The sequence below is a fragment of the Microchirus variegatus genome, assembly GCF_963457635.1.
Source record: "Microchirus variegatus genome assembly, chromosome: 12".
Classification (NCBI taxonomy): Eukaryota; Metazoa; Chordata; class Actinopteri; order Pleuronectiformes; family Soleidae; genus Microchirus; species Microchirus variegatus.
Window position 1 is genome coordinate 11514388 of NC_139813.1, and position 21187 is coordinate 11535574.

A 21187-nucleotide genomic window follows, 5' to 3' on the forward strand; every position below is an offset into this window, starting at 1 on the left:
TCATAGCTAAACCATCCCTAAGTCACAAGTGTGGTTGTGATCACATAATGGCCAAACCAAACTGGGGGAAAAAAAATAAACTTTATGAGGATTAAGGACAGACAATATTGTCTGTTTGAGAAGTTCTATTAAGGTTTTTTGGCAGAGCCTGAAGAGGATATTGACCGGAGGAGCCGGCATATTGTTGTCCAGACTTTCTCCATGTCTAATGCAGTAAGAGTGGGCGAGAGGCATTTTAATAGTCACTTCCTTTCTCGATAATCCCCAGCAGTTGCTGCCCTGGGGTTGAGTGTGTGTCTGTGCAAGTGTGTACGTTCCTATGAGTGTGCATGAGGAATGCTATGATTCAGAGAGCAACAGCCCAGTCAGCAGCAGCAGCAGCAGCAGCATCAACGAATGAGGTATGCAGACGCATCAAGTAACTATGGCTACATGCAGCAAACAGGAAGTGGGGGGCAGGTAGCTGCAGCGACTCATGCAAGCAGCTGTCCATTCATTCGCAGCCATCTACCCATGTGTGTGCTCCCCTCTTCCGTTCCACGCTGCAGCTTACTATAAACACGCCTGAAAGATCAGTGATAAGACGAGTTGCGGAGATAGCGGATCACAGATGCAACAGGTGTTCCACATACCTGGTTTGAGGAACATGTGGGTGAAGCAGAGCTTGTGATCTATGATAAAAGCGGGACGCCCAGCACGTCACCTCCCAGTGTCCCCTGCTACTGTCATCTGCTCCCTGCAATCTAATTTAAGCTTGGTGTCAAGCAAGCCTGTACACTAACACACTATTAAGTGTAATGATGATATCAACAGTATCAGATTTCTCTTTGTTATCTGTCCTCTCCATCCATGCTGTCATCATACGGTGGCTATTCCAGGCCTGTCACGATCAATCCTTGTCCATCTATGTTTGCTCTCCCCACCTTTTTTATGCGGCAACTTTTAGCTATCTAACATCCTATCAGCTCACGCTTGTACTTATCTCTGTGTCTCTGGCAGGTATTCATTTCAGACACCTTGTAGTTTGATCTGCCCCAGCTCATTTGTCACTTCCTGTGACTAGATTCTGTGTCACTGCAAAGGGACACACGCGAGGTCTCCGTGGCAACACATCCAGCCACCAGGCCTACTGTCTTTTGTCTCAGCCGCCACCATTCCCTCCTTACTGCCAGCACTTCTTGCTTTATTGACAGCTACAGCGGAGATGCTAAGCTAAACTGCTGACAGCTGTAATCACCACGCACTTATCGTAGGTGACAGCTTTCTGTGAGACCTGGAGATAAAAACGAACCTACGGAAATATTTCTGGAAAGTTGGGAAAAGGTTAAAAAGAGAGTAAGAGTGTGTTCTCTCTACTGTAATTACAAAATATATGATTTACTAACAAGACGGTTAACAAAGCAATGAGCCGCTTTAATGATGCCAAATATTCAGAGAATGCCATTTGAGTAAAGAGAAGTGTGCCTCTGCTGTGCTGAGGAGCCTCAGGATATGTGCAGAGAGTGATTAGCTGTAGGGCTGCAGCACCACCCAACATGTTTTATAAGCCTGGCCTGGGTCACGTCAGGTGAACATTTTATGGAAGGATGAATAAAAGCCTTGTTATCAGAGCAACATGTGCAGCTGATACTGGACTGACGAGTTCAATCTATATTTAACTGGATACCAGGTAAGAAACACCGGTTCTTACGAAGCTTTTCTGACTCATCTTGGTTAGGAAATAAAATAAATAAATATCTAAACTTTATTTTAAAGTAAGTAGAGTGGCAGAAATGTGATTCACCACTCAGACTTTAGGAGACGGGCGGTGGGATTTGAGCCCGTACTTAGAGAGATCATTATGTGGTTGCCACGTAGGGAATGTGACCACTAATCCACACCACTGAATCTAATAGCTCCCACTGACGAATACTATAGTGTGTTTCAGGCCTCACCTCGGCCACTGCGGCCCACGAAGCGAAGGTCGTTGAAACGCGCTACTTGGTTCTTCATCACACCTGAGGCATTCCGCAGCTCGGCAGAGTAGTTCTCGTCGTTCCCTGCCATAACTGTGACTACGGTCCCGTCGGTGATGTCTCCCAGAGCAACCACCTGTCAGGAGGGCAGGAACGAGAAAGGGTAGACATTTTGCATGAAACTCTCGTGTTATGTGGCCAAAAACAGCTCAAATATAACCTTATTATCCACAGTATGCATAGTAATTATCTTCTGCTCAGTTGTATGCACAGAGTCTCTCCCTCTGTTCATGTTCAATGAATTAGAAGAAAAGAAGAACAATTTAATAACACAGTTGTGCCAGTTAAGAGCCAAAAGCTGAGTGAAACCAAACATTAGCTTCATACTCAGTTTCATCTCAGCTAATGTGACAGACTTGTTTTACATCACACCATGCCTCCCCAAATCAGGTTGATAAATGTATTCAATTTCACTCCGCCGGCGCAGTTTGATACCATAATAAATGTGATTATATGTGAATCACTCCTCAGATGCTTGTGTTAAAAACAAAGAGCAGCAAGGCCTCGTGTTATCATTTAGACGCCTGGATGCAGATTAAAGAGCCTGAGCAGGCCTGAGCAGCAATAATTACAGAGCCTCGCCGATGAGAATGGTTAAATAACACATATATTCTGAAAAGTGTCACATTTGATTTGGAGCCAGTGCTGCAGCTACAAATTTCCACTGTGATGTGTCTTTGATCCGTCCTTTAAATAATATCTGTCATGTAATTAATAAGGGCCTCTCCTAAGAAATAATCATAACAGCCCACAGAGGCCTAAAATATAGAAGCAATTACTCTTCGCTGCATCTTAAGACACATCATTCTTTGTCTCTGATTTCCTTCTCAATATATGTTCAGTAAAAGTCAACATGTAAAGGGTAATTACAATCATTTAGTATCACCATTAGAAATGTATGTGTGGATATAGCATAAAATATTGTTTTTAACAATTCTGGTATATAGAATTATGCAGAATATTTGTCTGATTCAGAAAATGGTGATAAGTTATCATTACAAAGACTAATAATATTTTTGTTTTAATATTATTAAATATTAGTTCCACAGTATATGAATAGTAAAGATTATTGACAGTAAATTAAACGAAGGTTATTCTGCACACAAAATGAGAAAAGAAAACAACACAAGCAAGGGATTCCTTATTTTACAAATACATACATTTATCCAAGCCTTTAATATTTCTTTTAAGCATTTAATATTTCCTGCTTTTTTTCAGAATAAAAGCTCCTAAATCACAATGGACATTTAATAGCGTACTATTCATCATTTGCATTAAAAGGCAGCAAAAAAGTTGGAGACATTCTAATAAATACCTTGATTGAGCACATTTTAACAACTTGAAAACGGAAATTCATGGAATCAAATTAAAGAAAATAGAATAGTTACACTTTTTAAAAACACAAATATTTTAATTGAATCCCCATAAGAGTTGACCCTTTAAATTGAGCCTCAGACAACGGAGCCGGGACTCACCTTGAAGGCGACAGGCAGCGTCTTGTTGCACCGCCAGTGGGAGGGCAGCACCGAGCACAGAAAGTTGGGGCTGTCGGTCCGGACCAGCTCGGCTGGGTGGTCGGCGATGATCTCGGCCATGCTGCGGTTTTCGTGGGGGCGCAGTCTTGGCACCGTCGCCGCCGCGTCCGGCTGCCCGGCTGGGGAGCTCACATCGTTCATCTTCCCTGGGACCGGCTGGAGGCTATTGGACGGCGGACTGAACCTCCGACTGGCGCTGGGATCTACGGGAATTCGCATCACAACAGCGTGGATTATCAGAAAAGGCACTAAAGTCTCTGCAGCTCCCCTTTTTCCTTCTTGTCTGTCTCTCTCTCGCGCGCACTCAAAGCAGAACCTCGGAGTGTGTGCGCCGCTGTTTGCTGAACCTCAGCGCGTCTGCCAATGGAAAATGGGACTTGGTGAGCGAACACCGCGTCTCAAAACCCTTTCCACTACAAACTTTAGTGGGCGCCTTCAAAAGACATATAATACACTTCTCCGAAAAGGAAAACAATCCTTGAAAACTTGATGATGTATAAATTACAAGTTCTTTAAAAAAAAACAAAAAAAAAAACTTCTCAGTGGAAGCGTCCGTGCGCCATAACGCAGGCGTAGTTGCTCAGTGTGAATATAAATAACATCAAATGCATGTCCAAGCGCGTAATAGGCTATAGAGTTACAAAAAGAGGGGCAGGTTTAAAAAAGAACAGCCGACCCAGATGCTCAAAAAATGTTTTTGTCTCTCTTCCTTGAGTGAAAAGTCAAAGCGCTGCTCCAGGTGCGTCTTTGTGCCAAACTGAAAGAGTCGCTGAAAGCCCGCAGGCTATGTACACACTCTCTCACTCACACACACATACACACGCGCGCACAAAAAACGTTTTCAAAGTCAATTGGATAAACTTTGACAATACAGTACAGCTATTTAAAACCATGCGACGCCTGGAAATCGCTCTTATTTTTCCGTAACGTCTCAGCGCCGAGCCGCAGGGTCTTTGTTTATAGGGTTAAAAAAAGTTGACGAATCAGGGGTGAAAAAAAAAGAATCGCCGTTGAGATGAAGGAGGCGGAAAAACGAATCCCGATTTTGTAGCCGTAAATGTGGTTAGTGTTTGGAGGCCGGGGTTTCCCGTGCTCAGGCTTTTTGTGGTTTATATAGCTCGAGCGCACAGCAATTACTGCACCGATGCGACTCCAACACGTGGTGTCTGGAGTCAGATCCATTCCCTCCGCCATAATCTATCACGCCTATATAGACGAGCGGACAGGTCTCCACACCTTCATTACACACACGAGGGAAACGTTTCAACCCATTTTCTTTTAATCTCCGGCATTACGCGCGGGCGCGCACACACACACACACCGATGTACATACCGACATGTTACCGCTCTCCTGGACCATCACCATCCACGCGCTCTAGAAGCGGTCATTTCCAGTCAGCGAACGCAAACCAAGTCCGTGTTGTGTTACCACCATATCCCGACAATACGCGGCTCACAGGAGCGTTCAGAGAGCCGAGCACGGCAGAGAAGTGAGTCACACTCACTCCATAAGGTAGGAGTGAGTGAGTCAGAGAGCGGCGAGTCAGTCAGGTAGAGGCGCAGGAGTAGAGTTTCACCCGGTCGCAGGGGAGAGCTGTTGTGCAGGTGTACAGGTATTCTACTTTAAGTCATCCTCGTCGGCCCATCACACACGTTTATTGTTAATCCACTGCTTTTTGCGAGTGTGTAAAACCTCGCTTATCATACAAACTATCACAGTGCTACAAATTAACGGCATGTGGAATAGATTTAACGGCGCCAGATGACCACGATGACCATCTGGATCGTTTCGAACGTGCGCAATTACGCACGACTTTTAAGACGCACATTTCAAAAGGCAGCAGGATGAAACTAAAGCGCATTTAGTCAGGTGATGCCTTTACTTAACTTCAACATGGGTATTTGAATTTCTTGTTGATTATTTTATTGCACCGTCCAGGGAGGAAACAAATGCATTGTTTTTTTTAACCCCCTTTCCTTAGATGATTTATAAAAAAATAAAACATATATAGACTTCATAAAATAAATAATTATTTTATAGTAACCCAACCAGTGTTGAAAATTGTTGAAATAAGCATTAACAGCAAAGACTACAATAAAATGTTCCTGTCACCTTTAATATGCACCAATAATCCAATAAATCCAACCAATAAACTTTAACATGGATGTTTTATTGTTAAAAGAAAAACAGGTATGAGGGAACATGTGGAGGAACCCTTGTTAATAATATAAAGAATTATGATTTGACATATGACCAGGAAAGTAGCCTCAGCAGCTTCTGATTAGTCTCAAATAATTTTCCTTTTTCTTCCTTTTAAATGTGTTATTGTATCATTAACATAGCCCTGCATTTTTATAGATCACCAGCTGTTTAAGTAAGAGAAGCATTGTTTTTTTGTTGTTGTTTATTTTGTTGTTTGTATGTTTGTTTGTTTGTTTGTTAGTGTATGTTTACAGCTCTGAGTGAACACAGCTGGTCCTGGATGGACTTTCAGCATATGAACGTCAAACAAAAAAAAAAAAAAATAGTTTGGAAAATAAATACATCTAAAAATGAATCATGTGTGGCATCATTTTATGACTATGAATTTGCATTTCAAATGCGGGGCTTTTATTTGTAAATGATTGTCTGCAAGTTTAACTTAGTCAAAAATAATGTTTGGTTAAAATTTTTTTTTTTTTTTAATGAAAAGCATAAATGGCAATGGCAAGTTACAACCTTAAATTAAAAAAATATATTTAATAAAATAATGAAAAACACTGAATGCTAAAACGTCTAATCCTCAGAGGGGATGCTGCTGTGAGGGCAGTCAGTGAGACTGTGGGCCTGCTTCTCCTGCCCCTCCACTGTCTACTGTAGAGGGCATCATCTACCCTCTGTGAGCTCCCAGAGACTCCAGTATCTGAGCACAACTCTCATCACTCACTCCACCCTCCATCCTGATTATCCATCAGTTTCCTGATGAGTGTTTCTGAGTGCCACATCACACAGCAACATGTGTATTGCTACTCTGTGTTCCTTTTCCATTGCTCTTAAACAGGCTTTTATGGCAGACTCTTTAAGACAAAGGCCTTTGATACTATGGGCCTGACTCAAAAAATAAAAGGGACTACTGGGAGGCACAGCTGCCTTGTTGTTGAGATCCTGACACGGCTTTTGCATCTCATTTTAAAGTCTTTACCTCGACGCAGCTTCATGTATTTTAAAACTAGAGTTCTGTGTCGACAAAAAGAGATTTAGTTCAGCCAGAGCATATGAAATACCTCCACTTCTTATGTTTCATAACTATGTATGTGGGTGTGCACATTCATACATGTCTGTTAGCATATATGCGTGTGTAAGGATGTGGGATATATATATATATATATATATATATATATACACACACACACATATATATATAAAGTCTGAAAGCACTGACACGCATCTGGCACCTTGTCATATGGACAGGGAGGAGGGGGGGAGAAAAAAAAAAAGAGTGATTGAGTTACACTTCCCCTCCATGTGCCCCAAACACCAGAAATATGGTTCACATTGTCCAACATTCTCAAAGATCAACTAACAACTCATGGATGAATACATGTGAATAGTAGTAATTAAATCTGTAATAGTGATAAACATGGCCTTGCAGGAACCGTGAAGCCAGTTATTCCAGCAGAGTTAAGTTTCAGCTCCGATAATATCGTTTCTCTTTTTCTTTTCTTTTTTTTCAGCACTGAATACATTTGCAGTAATGTGGAAAACATGCTTAATGTTGTAGTGACATCTAATTTAGGAAATGTTCGGGATGAAATCATATCTAACGTGGAGTCACTTCAGTACAATCAAGTTAGTGAGCCTAATTATTTTTTAAATGCATCCACGTTTGACTGGCTAAAAAGATACGTCTGTGGAAATTTCATATCCTCAGTCACACTTTTCACCATGTAATTGTCCTATCAGACACAGCAGCAGGAAGAACCTCTGGATTCCGAAACAACACCCTCACCCAATGTGGTTTTGACAAAACCTTACGGCTCGTAAAAAAAGTGTTTGTACCGTTGTACACCGACCATCTGCCTTCCAGCTCCCTCAGGATATAGCCCGCGTTCATACATTGAGTGATCTGGCTCGATGTCACCCAGAGGTGTGGGGTGACCTCTGACTTTAAAATCCACCTTTTGATTTCCCATAGATGTGAGGGAAACAGCGGAGAAGGCGTTAATGTGGCTGAATTCACATTTTAGGCAGAAAATACCACTTTGCCAAAGATCAGCTGTGAATTTTACTCAGTATTATAATTTTCGGACATTTAACTGATTCTATTTAGTATTAACAGACTTAATATTATCTGGTAATGAATCTTGGGTAAAGCTGCTCATTCAATGTGGCTGCTGCTTGCCTGGTGCACAGCTGGATCGTCTCTCTCGGCTCTGGTACTATTCATCTACTGTGTTACCCTGGCTTGGAGTCATTGCACAGTAGGAGAAGTCACTTACAGTGAAGAACCACAATATACCACATTGAGCATGATGTGCATTGTATGATTTATGGTAATATTGTATTTCTGCCTCTCAGTTTCAATTATTTGTTTTCAATAAAAATCAAACTCAGCTGACACGCTGACTAATTTTCCTGTCGAGATATCAAGCGTGCAATAAAAGTTTCTGTTCTCATTCCCACTTGGAATGACAAAAACTGTGTGAACCGCTAATATGAGCACACACACGCACACACACACGCACAATCAGTCTATAATCTTTCTTTGTCAACGTTTTCCACATCTGCTGCACTTTGATGTTGACAAAAACACACACTTAGAGGCTTGTTTATATTCAGTATTAGCAACTCATCTGTAAAGATTACAGGGCTTTTGATGCAAAAAAAAGTAAACACCCTAATGCAACAATTTAAGCAGGACACACCCAAGCGTACAGGCTCACGCACAACTTTGACAGAAAAATAAGAAAAACACTGGTGAAAAACATTGGTGTCTCTTTTCTTTTTCACAAACACATACTCTCATCATTCAAGAGGAAAAGTACAGCCACTTAAGACGAAGGATTAAGGCTCCATTTCACAGTGGTGCATTTTTCAAGACACTTAATTATAGCTTTCTAGAGGAGGGCTGTGACGAGGCCCAGGCTTTTTCAGCTCTAACGGGATATTTCCATGTTTGGCAGGCCAACAGCCAACCGGCTTGCCAGCTTACCAATCAGCAAGCCCACCAGGCTCGGCAACAAACCGTAAACCATTCAAACATCCAGTCCACCAGCCAATCAACCAAATATACCAAGAGAACGGACACATGGCTGCAAATTTCGCCTACCGGTCAGTTGCTTATACTCTCTGGTTGGTGCAGGCAGCCAACGTAGGCCTATCAATTAGTGAACCGGCCGGCCAGTAAAGGATGACGACAAGCAGAAACTTTACTCCTTGTGACCTCATCGACACAACCTCACCGACTCACATTCATGCACTGATCCCAGATCACAGCTAAGCCCTTAATGACCGTTTGTCACTGAGCCCGTGACATCACTCTGAACTTTTAGGATGAGGACGGCACGTCCTGTGGTGTGTGTGTGTGTGTGTCCCAGAGCAACCATTTTCACCGAGTCTCGTCCAAGTTTTGTGTTAAGACTTTTCACTCTGCATCCCAGAGCGGCTGTTACTATAGAGTTTAACACATTTAAATTGCAAAATAGAGAAACGCAGAAAGCGTTTGTCTGATATTTCACGCTTTTCTTCAAACAGCAGTGAGCAGAATGGAAAAAGATGGAGACACAGAGGGGGCGGCTGCTCACTGCTTGTGGCAGAAGGGTAGTGAGGGAGTGAGGGAGTGAGGGAGGAGGGGTATAAAGACAATTTCCTCTCTGCTCTTATTGCTCTGACTGTCTGCCGCCTACTGCCTTCATGGAGGTCCCTAATTGAGATCACTTGTACTTAAAAATAGGAACAAAAAGGAACTTCTGTGGGCTGGGAGAAGGAGAGGAGAAAATAAAGCAGTAATATGTGACGAAGGCTGCCATTAAAGAGTACCAATGATAGATCAGAGCGAGTGGGGCAAAGAGCTGAGAAGGCTTTCTGTGCCTGCCAGGGAACCTTCAGATGTTGATGTGTCACACACCACCTGCTGTCAAAGCGCTAAAACTGTGCATGTAAGAAACGTATTTGTAGACTTGTGTGTGTGGTGGCTCTTTGATGAGGAAGGGTGACAGTGCCCGGGGCTAAGGCCAGAAAAGTGCCAAAAGGGGGGCGTTTGGTTTTTCCACTTTTGTACGGAACTGTGTGTATATTACAGTATTTTACTTTCTTTCTCTTTTTTTTTTTTACCCTGAAGCAACAAAATATCTATGCTGTCAGACATATGTGGCCGCCCCTCTCTATGCAGCTTTTGTGTCATTAGCTGTGCTTCTTTTAGTCCTTCACTTTAATTCAAGTGTTCCACCAATCACAGTGTCCCCTGAGCAGCTTTTCCCAGACTTGGTCCCCTAGTGTCCCCAAGGCGTGCTGGTTTTCTCTCCAAAACATCTATCACTCAATCAGGTCCGATCATACCATTAATCAAACAATGGACACTCTTCCTTGGAGACTAGTTTGAAGGATTGGTTTGAAGGAAACGCAGCGTATCCAGGAGTGGTACCGCACCACGGCTGGGAACAGGAACCCTGTAAAGAGCGTTTTTCTTGGACTGAGACCCTCTGTAGGTGCTAAAGACAATACAGACACTCGGGCTAGGCCAACATTCCACTTTACACTTTTCCCTTCCTCTGTGTATTTCACTGGTCTACTTCCCCTCTGCAAACTAGCCGGCTAGTATCAAAATATTTATAGTACATCTGCAAGACATGCTGTTCTCATGTATCCAGGACCGTTAAGCCCTGTGTTCATTATGCGAGGTAAAACTAATACCAGATTTATAGAGGGAGATTTCTCTCTGTTCTGCCTGTCCGTGCAGTACGATTGAGGATGATTTATGTGAGGTAAGGAGGCTCAGGCGAAATAGATAGTGTGACTACACAGCGAGAGGCAGTGGCCCAGACTAGCACTCGCAGGGGGGCTATCGGCTGTCACTTAACCGTTTAAACCGCTCCTGTTTTGAGACTGAAAGAAGGTAAGGAAGGACAGCTAGCGGCTGGAGACGGCGAGGGAATGGATGGAGGAAGCAGGCGAGAATATACTGTATGTTTGTGTATCATGCATGGAGACAGGGTGGAGGAATGCCCAGGTGCACTCGGTCCAAATCGATGTGAGGGGCTGTAGAAGAGAGCCAGATGGAGGGAAGAAAAAGTCTGTCATGGATGCTCAATTGCACACAGACATAAACATTTAACCAAAGACAGAGTAAACCCACGCCTGGAAATATACCATATACATTTTTTTTACTTGGAGCATTTAAATGTATTAAATATACTACAGTATGTGCTTTTCTTGGCCGTCAGCACGGACTGGGTATCCTGAATGGTTTTTAACTGCAAGTGAAAACAAATTTTTCGTTATGTCTCCGTTTCTGGGTAGTAATCAACATCAATACTGTCAGTCAGTCAGTTAGTCAAGAGAATATGTCCAGCATTGAGACAACAGCCAATCAGATAAACAGGAAATAAAAAAAACAGTACCGGGCAGGCATCGCTAGAAGCCACAGAACTGGGCGTGCATCAAGAAACAGCACTCCACTTCCGAGTGTTTGGAACTTGCTCTCTTCTTTTTTTTTCTGATCTGTTGCTGGTCGCGCTCCAGCTTGGAGCCACTCCAAAACACTGAGACTGAACTCTACAACCTGGAGCCATACATACACACACTAGACTGAATTCCAAACCATTCAGATGTCCAAATGGCCTCAAGAAACTTCTGAGAGTCTTCAAATGTAGCAGCTGATGCACGGTGTCATGAAAGAGTTAAAGAATTAAGTTGAGAGTGTGTCATGGCTGATGCAGCTCACTCAGAGATGGCCCTATGCCTAAAACCTTTTGCTTGAAGCCTATAATTACATAGTGCCTACAAGGCTACTGGTCAGAAATGAGTCACAACAATGTGGGGGTGTAGAGGAGAGAAAAGAGATGGATGGATGGAGTTCACTTTCATAGGTTCCAGCCTCAGATGTACACAGACAAAATCACTTCCAGTCATCTTTGAAAGAAAACATGGAAATTTAGGGACAATATACATCCATAAAGATATATGATTACGTGACCTATGACCCTGTATTTTCCACACACTCACTATTTGCTGGTTATTCCAGGACAGGAGAGGACTGTTTCATGCTGTGTACTCTCAGTCCCGAGCCGAGACCTGGGTGACGCCAGCTTGACAGCGCCTCTTAACCAGTCTTAAGCAGGAAGACTCCTCGTGCTGCGTCCCATGGGGAACATCAATTCTGTTGTGAAACACTGTCCCTCAAATACAATCTAATCTGTGGTGTTGCATTATACCAAAGTTGAGAATTTGAACGTCATACACATAAAAAAAATCCTCTCTGGCAACAGGATTGTTGGGATGTGGTCTCGAGCTGACAATTAAATTGTCCGCCTGGAATATAATGTCACTCTGGAAGCACGAGATTTATGGCAAATAATTTCACGAGAACTGATCATCTTAAATGTTTTAACTGGATTTTATGGCACCATAGATCACTCTAATATGTTCTGGTGTCCCCAGGAGACTAGAAACTGTTCCCAGTAGTTGCAGAACTCGTTTACAGGCAATTAAAAAAGCTCTAAACAATCCATTCCCTCTGACTGAACTAATGTTAAAAAATACTTGCACTAATTAGTCTCTTTTTCGCATCTTTTCTGCAAATGAACAGAGAATGTGACCTCTTGACGAGCCACTGAGCATCACACTTCTTCTGTTAAAGCTTCAAATCATAAAACAGGTACACATGGGTTAAAAGCTATAAACATTAAACCTGTGTTTACATCGCGAGGCATTCTTTTTCATCAGTAATCACTTCACACTGTGAACCTGATGATTGGGTAATATTTATGATGGGCCCTCGGGGTGTGCTTCCCTCGCAGTCTCTCTCTCTTATGTCTATAAAATCTTTTACCCTTTGCTCAACTGCAGTGCAGACAAGGTCCCATTAGGAACTGATTGTATATGTGCTTTTTAACTGTGCCTCTATAGCGGCTTTAATGTGCACAGGTCATGCGCATATGTGCGCCTATGCATGTGATGTGGGTGTGTATGTACAGTACGTATGTGAATGTGTGTGTGCAGCAGTAAAGGAGCTGGCTCTCAGACTTTTGGTTAACCAGACTATAATTTGGAGGCCCGGTGAAGACTCCCAGCAGCCTCTCACTGTTTGTTTACCAGAGAGACCAACTCTACTGTTTCTGCTGCATCTGCAGCGCCCGCTCGGAGAAGGGTGTGTGCATCTGTCTGGTTGAGTGTGTATGAGTGCGTATGACCATGTAATGTATGTGTAGGTGTAATCATGTAAGTAATGCACTGTGAAAATGGACATTTTGTACATCCCATTTCCATGATACATTTCTACCATTAAGCACATGCACAATGCAATTAGCTTTTTAAGGACGTGGTGCAAAAAAGAATCCGACAACCCTTGTTCTTTTATTTTGCTCATGCATCTTTAAACAACAGCAAATCAAGCCTATAATATAAACACGCCACTCTTCCGATGCTGAAATGGTAGCTTTGTCATAAATACAAAAAACAGAAACTTCACAGAGACACCCTAACATTTGTGTTTGTCAGCAAAAATTTTTTGTTTGTGCCAAGTGTAATTCTCCCGAGACTAAACTGCTCGCTTTCCGTCCCGACTGAGTTTTTTTTTTATTCTTCACCAGTTCTCCTCCCAAGCAGGAATTAAAAGAAAACAATGCAATTCAAAAGACCAGAGCTCGCAGCCTGTCATTTAGCTGTAACTTTGAATTGCCTCTGCTCTGCGTGAGCTGTTTTTCTTCACACACACATACACAGAATTGTTGCAGCATCCTAAAATTCCACCATGAAAGAGGAAGAAAGACAGAGGAGGAGGAGAGGAAATTTCAAAATGACTCTAATAAAATATTCCTGCTCCTCTGGGATCCTCCTTTGCTCATTCAGCATCAGGAGATGTGAAGCGGAAAAGGCCTGTTATTGGTCCCCATCCAAAAGGCAGACAAGAGAGAAAAGAGAAAGAGAGAGACCTATTTCCTTTGGGGAAAAACAGAAAATAGAACGAGGAGCGCAACAGTTGACAGAAAACTTTTGACTGCGCGAACACAATGAACTACAGATGACTGTAAGGGGGCAGCTGTCTGGATGAGTGACAGGTTTCAGCTCCAGACTGGAAGCCTGCTCCACTGACGATCAGACGCTATGTATATGTGTAGACTTTGATCAACGCGGCGCTCCCTGTCAGAGCAGTGTAACTCAACTCAACTCAACGTGTGTGTAAACTGGAACATTTTGGGGATGAACATAAAACGCAAGGGCGACAACTTCTCAAACGATGTCTGTCATAGTCACAGGAGTGAGCTTTAAAACAAACTCAAATATAATGCTGGGGTTGTCTTTTTTTTGTACATTTTTAATACTGGAATATTTGTCGTTTTTTTTAACAGCACAAGCAGGCAAATATAAAAAAGTATGTTCGGTATAACTTTATATTAACCCTTTATTTAAACTATAACCAATGAGTGGGGATTTAACATAGAAGTTGAAGAGATGTACATGCACATATAAAGACTTATTTTTATGTACTTATCAACACCTATTACTCTACTTACACCACATTAATTATAGCTAGTAAAATAATTAGGAATGATTAGAATAAAATATTTTTGTTATTTCTATGGTCAATTAACCTTAATCCTCTGTGCACAGTTTAATGGCTTTGTGGTACTTCCTTATGTATTCAACTTAGCCAGATTATAATTGTTGTAAGTAGTCCATACATGCACAGATGGTCTCCTCTTGTCTGGTCATGCATACATTAGCAGGTTATAACTAAGTGTTTACATGCTGCCCATTCATGCTAAATATGGGGTTAAAGTAAAGTTGTATGATATTATTTAGATTATTTTTTGTTCTTAATCCCAAATTTCTGCATCTTTTCCTCTGTCTCTCTGTTTTCCCCCGTCTCTCTCTCTCTCTTGAGGCCACTTTATAAATGAGAGCTACCATTTCAAGCTCCCCAGAGACTTGTCAATACCAGCTACACACACTATTCAAAGTTCAAAGACTAGCATCCCCCCTGCACACACCTACACACACTCTGCTGGCCCCCTTTGTACCTCTGGGGCATATTTAATTTCAGTTGTATGTGCACTGTATGCATGCATGTGCGTGTGTGACGCAGGTGGTACTGCCCCGGAGACTTTGATTATTGCTGTGACCAAAGCATTGCCGCCTCGTCACATTTGTCATCACCCTTTTCCTGAAAGCGTGGGTGGGTTGGGGAAGGATGAAGGGAGGACAAAAAGGGAAGGAGAAGGCAGAAGGAAAGGGAAGAAGAGGAAAGAGGAGTGCAGATGAAGGTAAATGGCCACCCCCGCGGTGCCATATGGGAGGTGGCCTGACAGAGACAGTCTTGTGTTGCGATCACTGGATGCGTCATGAGCGCAAACCGATCCTACCTTCTGTATCATATCTCTTCCTCTTTTTCACTTGCACTTTACCCATTTTCTCCCATACAATGTTCCTTTGCGCTCTCTAATTTTCTAACACTATTCCTCGCTCTCACATGAAAGAGTAAACACGCAGACTCTGTCTTCCTCACATGCTCGCAGGCTTCCAAAGTTGTCAGACCACCATAAAAGGCTTGAGTGGGCGTAGTCAAGTGGGTGGGCACTTTGATTTTCAGGTGTATTTGATCTGTTGTGTTCACACCTTGGTGCTGGCAGGGGGCCCAATGTGTGGGCAGGTAATTTGAGCAAATTAGGAGATGGGGCCTGCGTGTTATTAATGACACCCCATACCCTTCAGTGCACGTCCACCCTATTGTTCCCTCCTCTGCACACACCTTTCTTTTCTTCCGCTCAGAGTCCCCCAATCCCATCTGCACCTCCTGCTCGACACCCACCCTCAGTGCCTCTGAAGGCAATGTGTATGGAATGCATACATACACAGATACACACGCAGTGCACATGGGACGGAGGCAGCAGGAGGAGGGGGATTGGTTCCAGGTGCCTGTTTGAGTGAGAGCATAAATCAAGCAGACAGATCTTTTTGTCACAGACACCTTTAACACACACACCCACACACAGTACTGTACACGCACTTCATAATTGCGTTTGCATAGCAGTAACTACCAATCTCACTGTCACCTTTCCATTATTATTTAGCCAAATACCAAACTGCCATTTAAAAAATATAAAGTTACAACACAAGTGTTTTTTTTAAATGTGCGCTGAGTGATGAATGATTACAACTTCAGAGAAAGTGAGCACTGATACCAACGTCTGCAGACACGTTGTAACAAGGTGTACTTATCTGCTCAGGCAGCGCCACTGATCTGCTGCCAAGCTATTGATCACAGCCGGAGCTGTGAGTAACTCTTTGTGAGGCACCTTTACTCATCACGTTTTACTGTCTCCTTGAAAATTAAGCATGAATCTAAACATTCCATGTTTGCCAAAAAGACACATTATGTGTTATTATCGTATTAATGATCAGTATTGCTTCAAAAATACGGCTAACATGTCCAACACGTGCTGCTCTTTTCATGACCTGCTGCTAAGTAGGTTTATATACTCGGGAGTCCTGCCTCAGTCAGAAGGGATACTGCATTCCTCTAAGATTAAACTAACAAGGGGAAAAACCTTCCTTTTTCTCCATCAAGGGACAGAACAGGTAAGGCCTTGTGCAGATGCTGTGGCCGCGCTCTCACTCACATCGTTACAGGCCTGAATGCAAACATCCAGGAGGCTCAACACTCCATATTTCCCCCTTATAGAAACATGGAAGTGTGGTATAAGTAACCTTGACTGTTTCACATGTAAACAATGCTGTTCACGTTCCCCCTGGTCTGAGTTTGCTGTCTCAGCTTTGCTTAAATTCGTCACCCAACTTAAATAAAAATAAAATCTGAATACTTGAGTGGAAGAGAGGAACGACAATGAGAGCGGAGTGAAAGATGAATATGAATGCTGGTGTTCTGTTTCATTAGGGTGAACAATTTCCAAAGTGTTAGGTAGTTACTTCCTCTCTGAGGACTTATATCGGATAACGGTAATTCACACAGCATGATGCAACTGAAATGCATGAAGGGCCACAAGATCTTGTTAAATGTGGAAATAGCAAGCTTCACTGGCTATTGCAATGGCATTGAGCTACCTAGTAATTATGGTGCATTCAAAAATCACAGCTATGCAAAGCACGAGTTTGAAGAGCAAAGAAGTATGCACTTATTTCACTTGGACCCCAAATAAACACTGCAAAGCTATCAGACATTTGCATTCCGAGAAAGGTTTGGTCAAAAGGCACAAATAGGTTTTATTGCTCTCCTGAGAAGATTGTATTTGAGTCTTTTATCAACACTTTATACAGGCAGAAACCTAGAGTAAGCACAGTCAGTTGGCAGGTTGCCTTTTCATAACAATGTAATTAGCCCCACAGCTACTGAATATGAGGATAAAGCCAGCGATAATACACAGTGTCAGTGAGTATTTACACTCAACTCGGCGTTTGTTGTTGCAGTCTCCGAATTACAGGAGTCAGTCTCTCCTGGCATGTTTCAATAAGTCCTCACGGCTTCATTTGGAAGGAGAAGCAGATATTGTACAAAAATCAGTCGTAGAGAGACAATGAGGTTTTGCCTCTTGATACTAGATAAAAAAAATCAGTCAGGTAGGTTAAGTCTCTAACATTTTTTTATCACCTTTTTTGATCTCTATAACGGTTGCACTATGTCCATGCAAATACATGCAGAAGAAGTCAACGTAACTTTCTGCACAACTTTCACATCCTCAGCAGTGGGAACACGTATTTCAGGCCGTTAAACTCACAGGTTCTAGTTTTCTCATGAAACTCTCATTTAGACCTTAATAGCTACCTCCAGCCTATTTAGGGCCACAATCAACCCACCATTCACTCTCACCGCATTTGAGTGAAAATACAGAGCAATTAATCTATCTTTGATTAAACACTGATCATATTAACACTCTGTGCCTCCCTGATTACTCCAAGGAATAATGCGGACTAATGTGCACTAATAAGTCCTAATAGCTGGTGCAGCTCGCAAAAACACACAGCGCCATTTTACTCCATCAGTATGACCCTGCTGGGATTAAATAACATGTTTGCCTCAGAGGTACAATTAAGCATTGCTAAATAGAGTTCCTTTGAGCCCGGAGTTAAGGGAAGAGTCTTCTCAGCACAGTAGCAGCCAGTGAAGCGCTACGATTTTTCCCCCCTGGCTTTTTCAAATTACCTATTGATGAGTGGGCTTCACGTCTCTCCCCTGGCTGTGGGGGGAGAAGGGGAGGATGTCTGGTTCACTTTTAAGATGTCTCCAAGAAGCAGGCCTGTGGTTAGATCTAAGGCAACACTTATGCAACAGAAGCTGCCTTTCTCAAATACATATACGGTTTCCCTGCAAATTATCTGAGATTTTCTTTGGGGAAAGTTTTCCGCCCCGGGTTTCTAGATATTTACCCACATCAACCCGCTATCCTTTTGATCGTGTTGATTTGGGTCCGTCTGTGTAAGCACTTTTTTTTTTTTTACTCTACTACTACACAACTTCACTGAACGATAATTGCTCCCATGACTTAATTGTCTATATGTAATTAAGTTTGTAATAGAGAAAAGAGGCACTTAAATGTTCCCCAGAGAGCTATGGTGGTTGAGTGGGTGCCACACATGTTGGAGATTATTCCGCTCTCCACAGCTGATGTGCCAGTATGAGCAGTTATAAAAATGGATTTGAGGTAGTTAAATGAAAATTGCTTGATGTAAATGCCAAGGCAAATTTTAATGAGAGCCCTTGGAATATTTGCCCGCTCCCTCAAGTCAGCTCATCGTTGGTAATGTGCACTCAGCCCTAAATTAAAAATGTCCTTCAGAAGGCAATTGAGTAATGTGTATGTAACTAACAAAACAATATTTTCTAACCCGTGTCCTCACTTATCTAGCCGATGCCAGACAAACGGATCCAGAAGAAACATTAGGAAATGTTTTGTATAAAAACGTGTCTCATGTTTTTTTTTTTTTAGAGTACATGATGTAATTAAAAGTCTGTGTTAAATCAGTTTTACAATATTTTACTTTCATGACCACTAACTAACTCAGCTTCTGAAATTCACATCCCTCTTTGTCTGATCAAATAAATGACAATTTTAAAATTCATTTCTAATTTATACTAGTCTTTACACAGTGCAGCACGCTACATTTATTTATTTTAAATAAGAAATTCAACAGCAAGCGCTGGAAGTCTTGAGGGGACTTTTCGTGGTCTACATTGACAGATTTATTACACGAGCGGGGGCAACATCAGTGGGCCACACCTCACTATCAATCAACAATATTTAATATGAGAATTGATCAGTGATTATCCCCCTCTAATGCCTTTCCACCTGAACATGTGCACACATCTGCTCCTCTCTCCCTCTATTTCAGTATATGCTTTCAATTTCCTGCTGCGCTGTTCCTCTCCTCTCCTGAGCTCCGACCCCGGAGACACAGCGAGGGGTCAGGGGGTTAACATGGTAATAGGTGGTGGTGATTGGTAGAAGACGCTCACTCTCTCCCAGCTTTCAGAGCGCATTAAGAGCCACCATGCTTCTGTGTGGAGCAGGAGCCCAGAACAGCTGTGTCTGACCACGGAGTGACTTCTTAAAAACATCTTTTATAAATCTGAATTGGACAGTGAAGTGGGAGTCTATGGACCGGAGCGAAGGAAGAGAGACAGAGGGGGAAGAGAAGAGGGGGGGGGGGGTCTACTGAACTCAGCCTGACTATTTCTTGTGACGCACCGGGATGAAAATGTTTGGATAAATTTGAAAAATATTCTGGCAAACTTGAAACATAATTTATTTAACTCATTAAATTAGACAGTGTGAGGAAGTTGGCACAGTAAAAACAAAACAAAAGAAAAACCTGCATCCCAAACTTGCAATTCAGCCTTTAAGGGTAATTAAAATTATTTTAAGTTTTTTTTTTACTTGTTTCCTGTAGATCCACTTACACACACAGCCAAGGAGGATGTTCAATTTAAGACTGAACAAATTAGGTACAAATAAATATTAAGATTAAATAAATCCAAGCAGTGTACTTGTGTAATTCTTGTGTAATATTAAGATTTTCAATTGAAATAAAATATGTTTCAGATGGATTTTTGATGCATGTATATACAAATCAGAAAAAAAAATCTTTCTTACTTAAGTAATTTGTAGAAAGCAGTAAATAGGGATAACGCGGGGTTATGAGTTCAAATGAATTACTACAGTGCCTGAATTATGAATTCATGATATGGAAGTTGACATGGAGCAACTTCTTGTTCAAATTTATGTCTGTTGAGTAAAAGCTCCCCGGAGGCTGCGGAAATTGATGCTGATTAATTAATGACAGCAGTACGACTACACAATTTCAGGAAGCCATTACAGACCTTTCTTGGCAAACTAATCAATATGTCTTCCCTACACATTACAGAGACACCCAACACACACGATACAGTAATCCCCACATCTTGTTTCAATGCTCAACTGTAAACCCTCTTGTGCAACGTCTGTTTACGTTTGTCAAAAATATCATCCGTGCTTTTGTTTTTGGTTCTGCAATGGCACTGCTTTGTAAATCTAAGGCTATTTTGCACAAACATGTCATCTCCCTCTTTCAGAAATATTTATAAACATTACATCCAGTAAATACTGGAATATCTAAATGCGGAGAGAGAGTGTTTGTGCACCACAAAAAACTGTGATGGTAGCTGGGTCTTTCCTACCACAAAAGCCGGGACCCTGAGAGCATGGGTCTCCGTTCCCCTTCACTCATGTGGACCCAAATCCTTCAATCAGATCCAACAACCTTACCCACAAATCCTCAACCCTCTATGCAGACCTCAACGCCTGACCCCAAGTCCTCCCCATGACCGAAGCCCTTAACCCAAATCCAGACCCAGCAGAGTCCAGTGAAGCAGTACTCACCCCAGAAGAAGTTTTGTTGACATGGTGTCACTGTGCTGAAAAGGCTGTTAGATGCCATAGCTGCCTCTGGTTGCAGCAAGCCCCACTTTTGTTCCTCTGTGGTTTCCGTGACCCTTGACACGTCCTAAACCAAGAGCACGAAGCATGTCATGAAGAAAAAAATGGAAAAGCCATCCACAAGACATGCTTTTACATATCAACTATTTGGATGACCACAAGTAACAACCAGGTCTGGTTTTATAGAGAAAAAAAATGTGCAGAGGCAAATATCGCCTTTGTGGATAGATCAGATGGTGTCGGACTTGCTTGCTTGGCGAGTGTGGTTGGAACGTACTTACTCGCTTAGCGCCGTCCTTGTGACTGGTGTTGGCCTGCGACGATTAACCATTTACACTCCAGGTCGCCCTCAAACACCAACCCCGAGCCGCACGTCTGTGGTTCTGTGGTTGTTTGGGAGGCGAGCAGAGCCCTCACACAACCCAAAAGGCACCAGCTTTAAAACTCGTCTCTTTCCTGCCCTCCATGTGCCGTCACTGGAGAGCCTGGGTCACATGCCCTCTGACGTCA

The 21187-nt window shown here is 42.4% G+C and overlaps 1 protein-coding gene across 1 annotated transcript in view; it reads right to left on the reverse strand.

Annotated features, from left to right (window-relative positions):
• Positions 1–20693, reverse strand: part of runx2b (RUNX family transcription factor 2b) — a gene marked incomplete at its 3' end in the record, with an annotated part of 39344 nt that extends 18651 nt beyond the window's left edge. The window contains exons 1-3 of the mRNA XM_083898907.1: positions 20621–20693; positions 3491–3753; positions 1935–2091 (exon numbers count right to left, since the gene is read on the reverse strand). Of these exons, the coding sequence (XP_083755033.1) occupies positions 1935–2091; positions 3491–3753; positions 20621–20678 (478 nt within the window). The 5' untranslated portion in view covers positions 20679–20693. The remainder of the gene's footprint in view (positions 1–1934; positions 2092–3490; positions 3754–20620) is intronic.
• Positions 20694–21187: the final 494 nt, after the last annotated feature.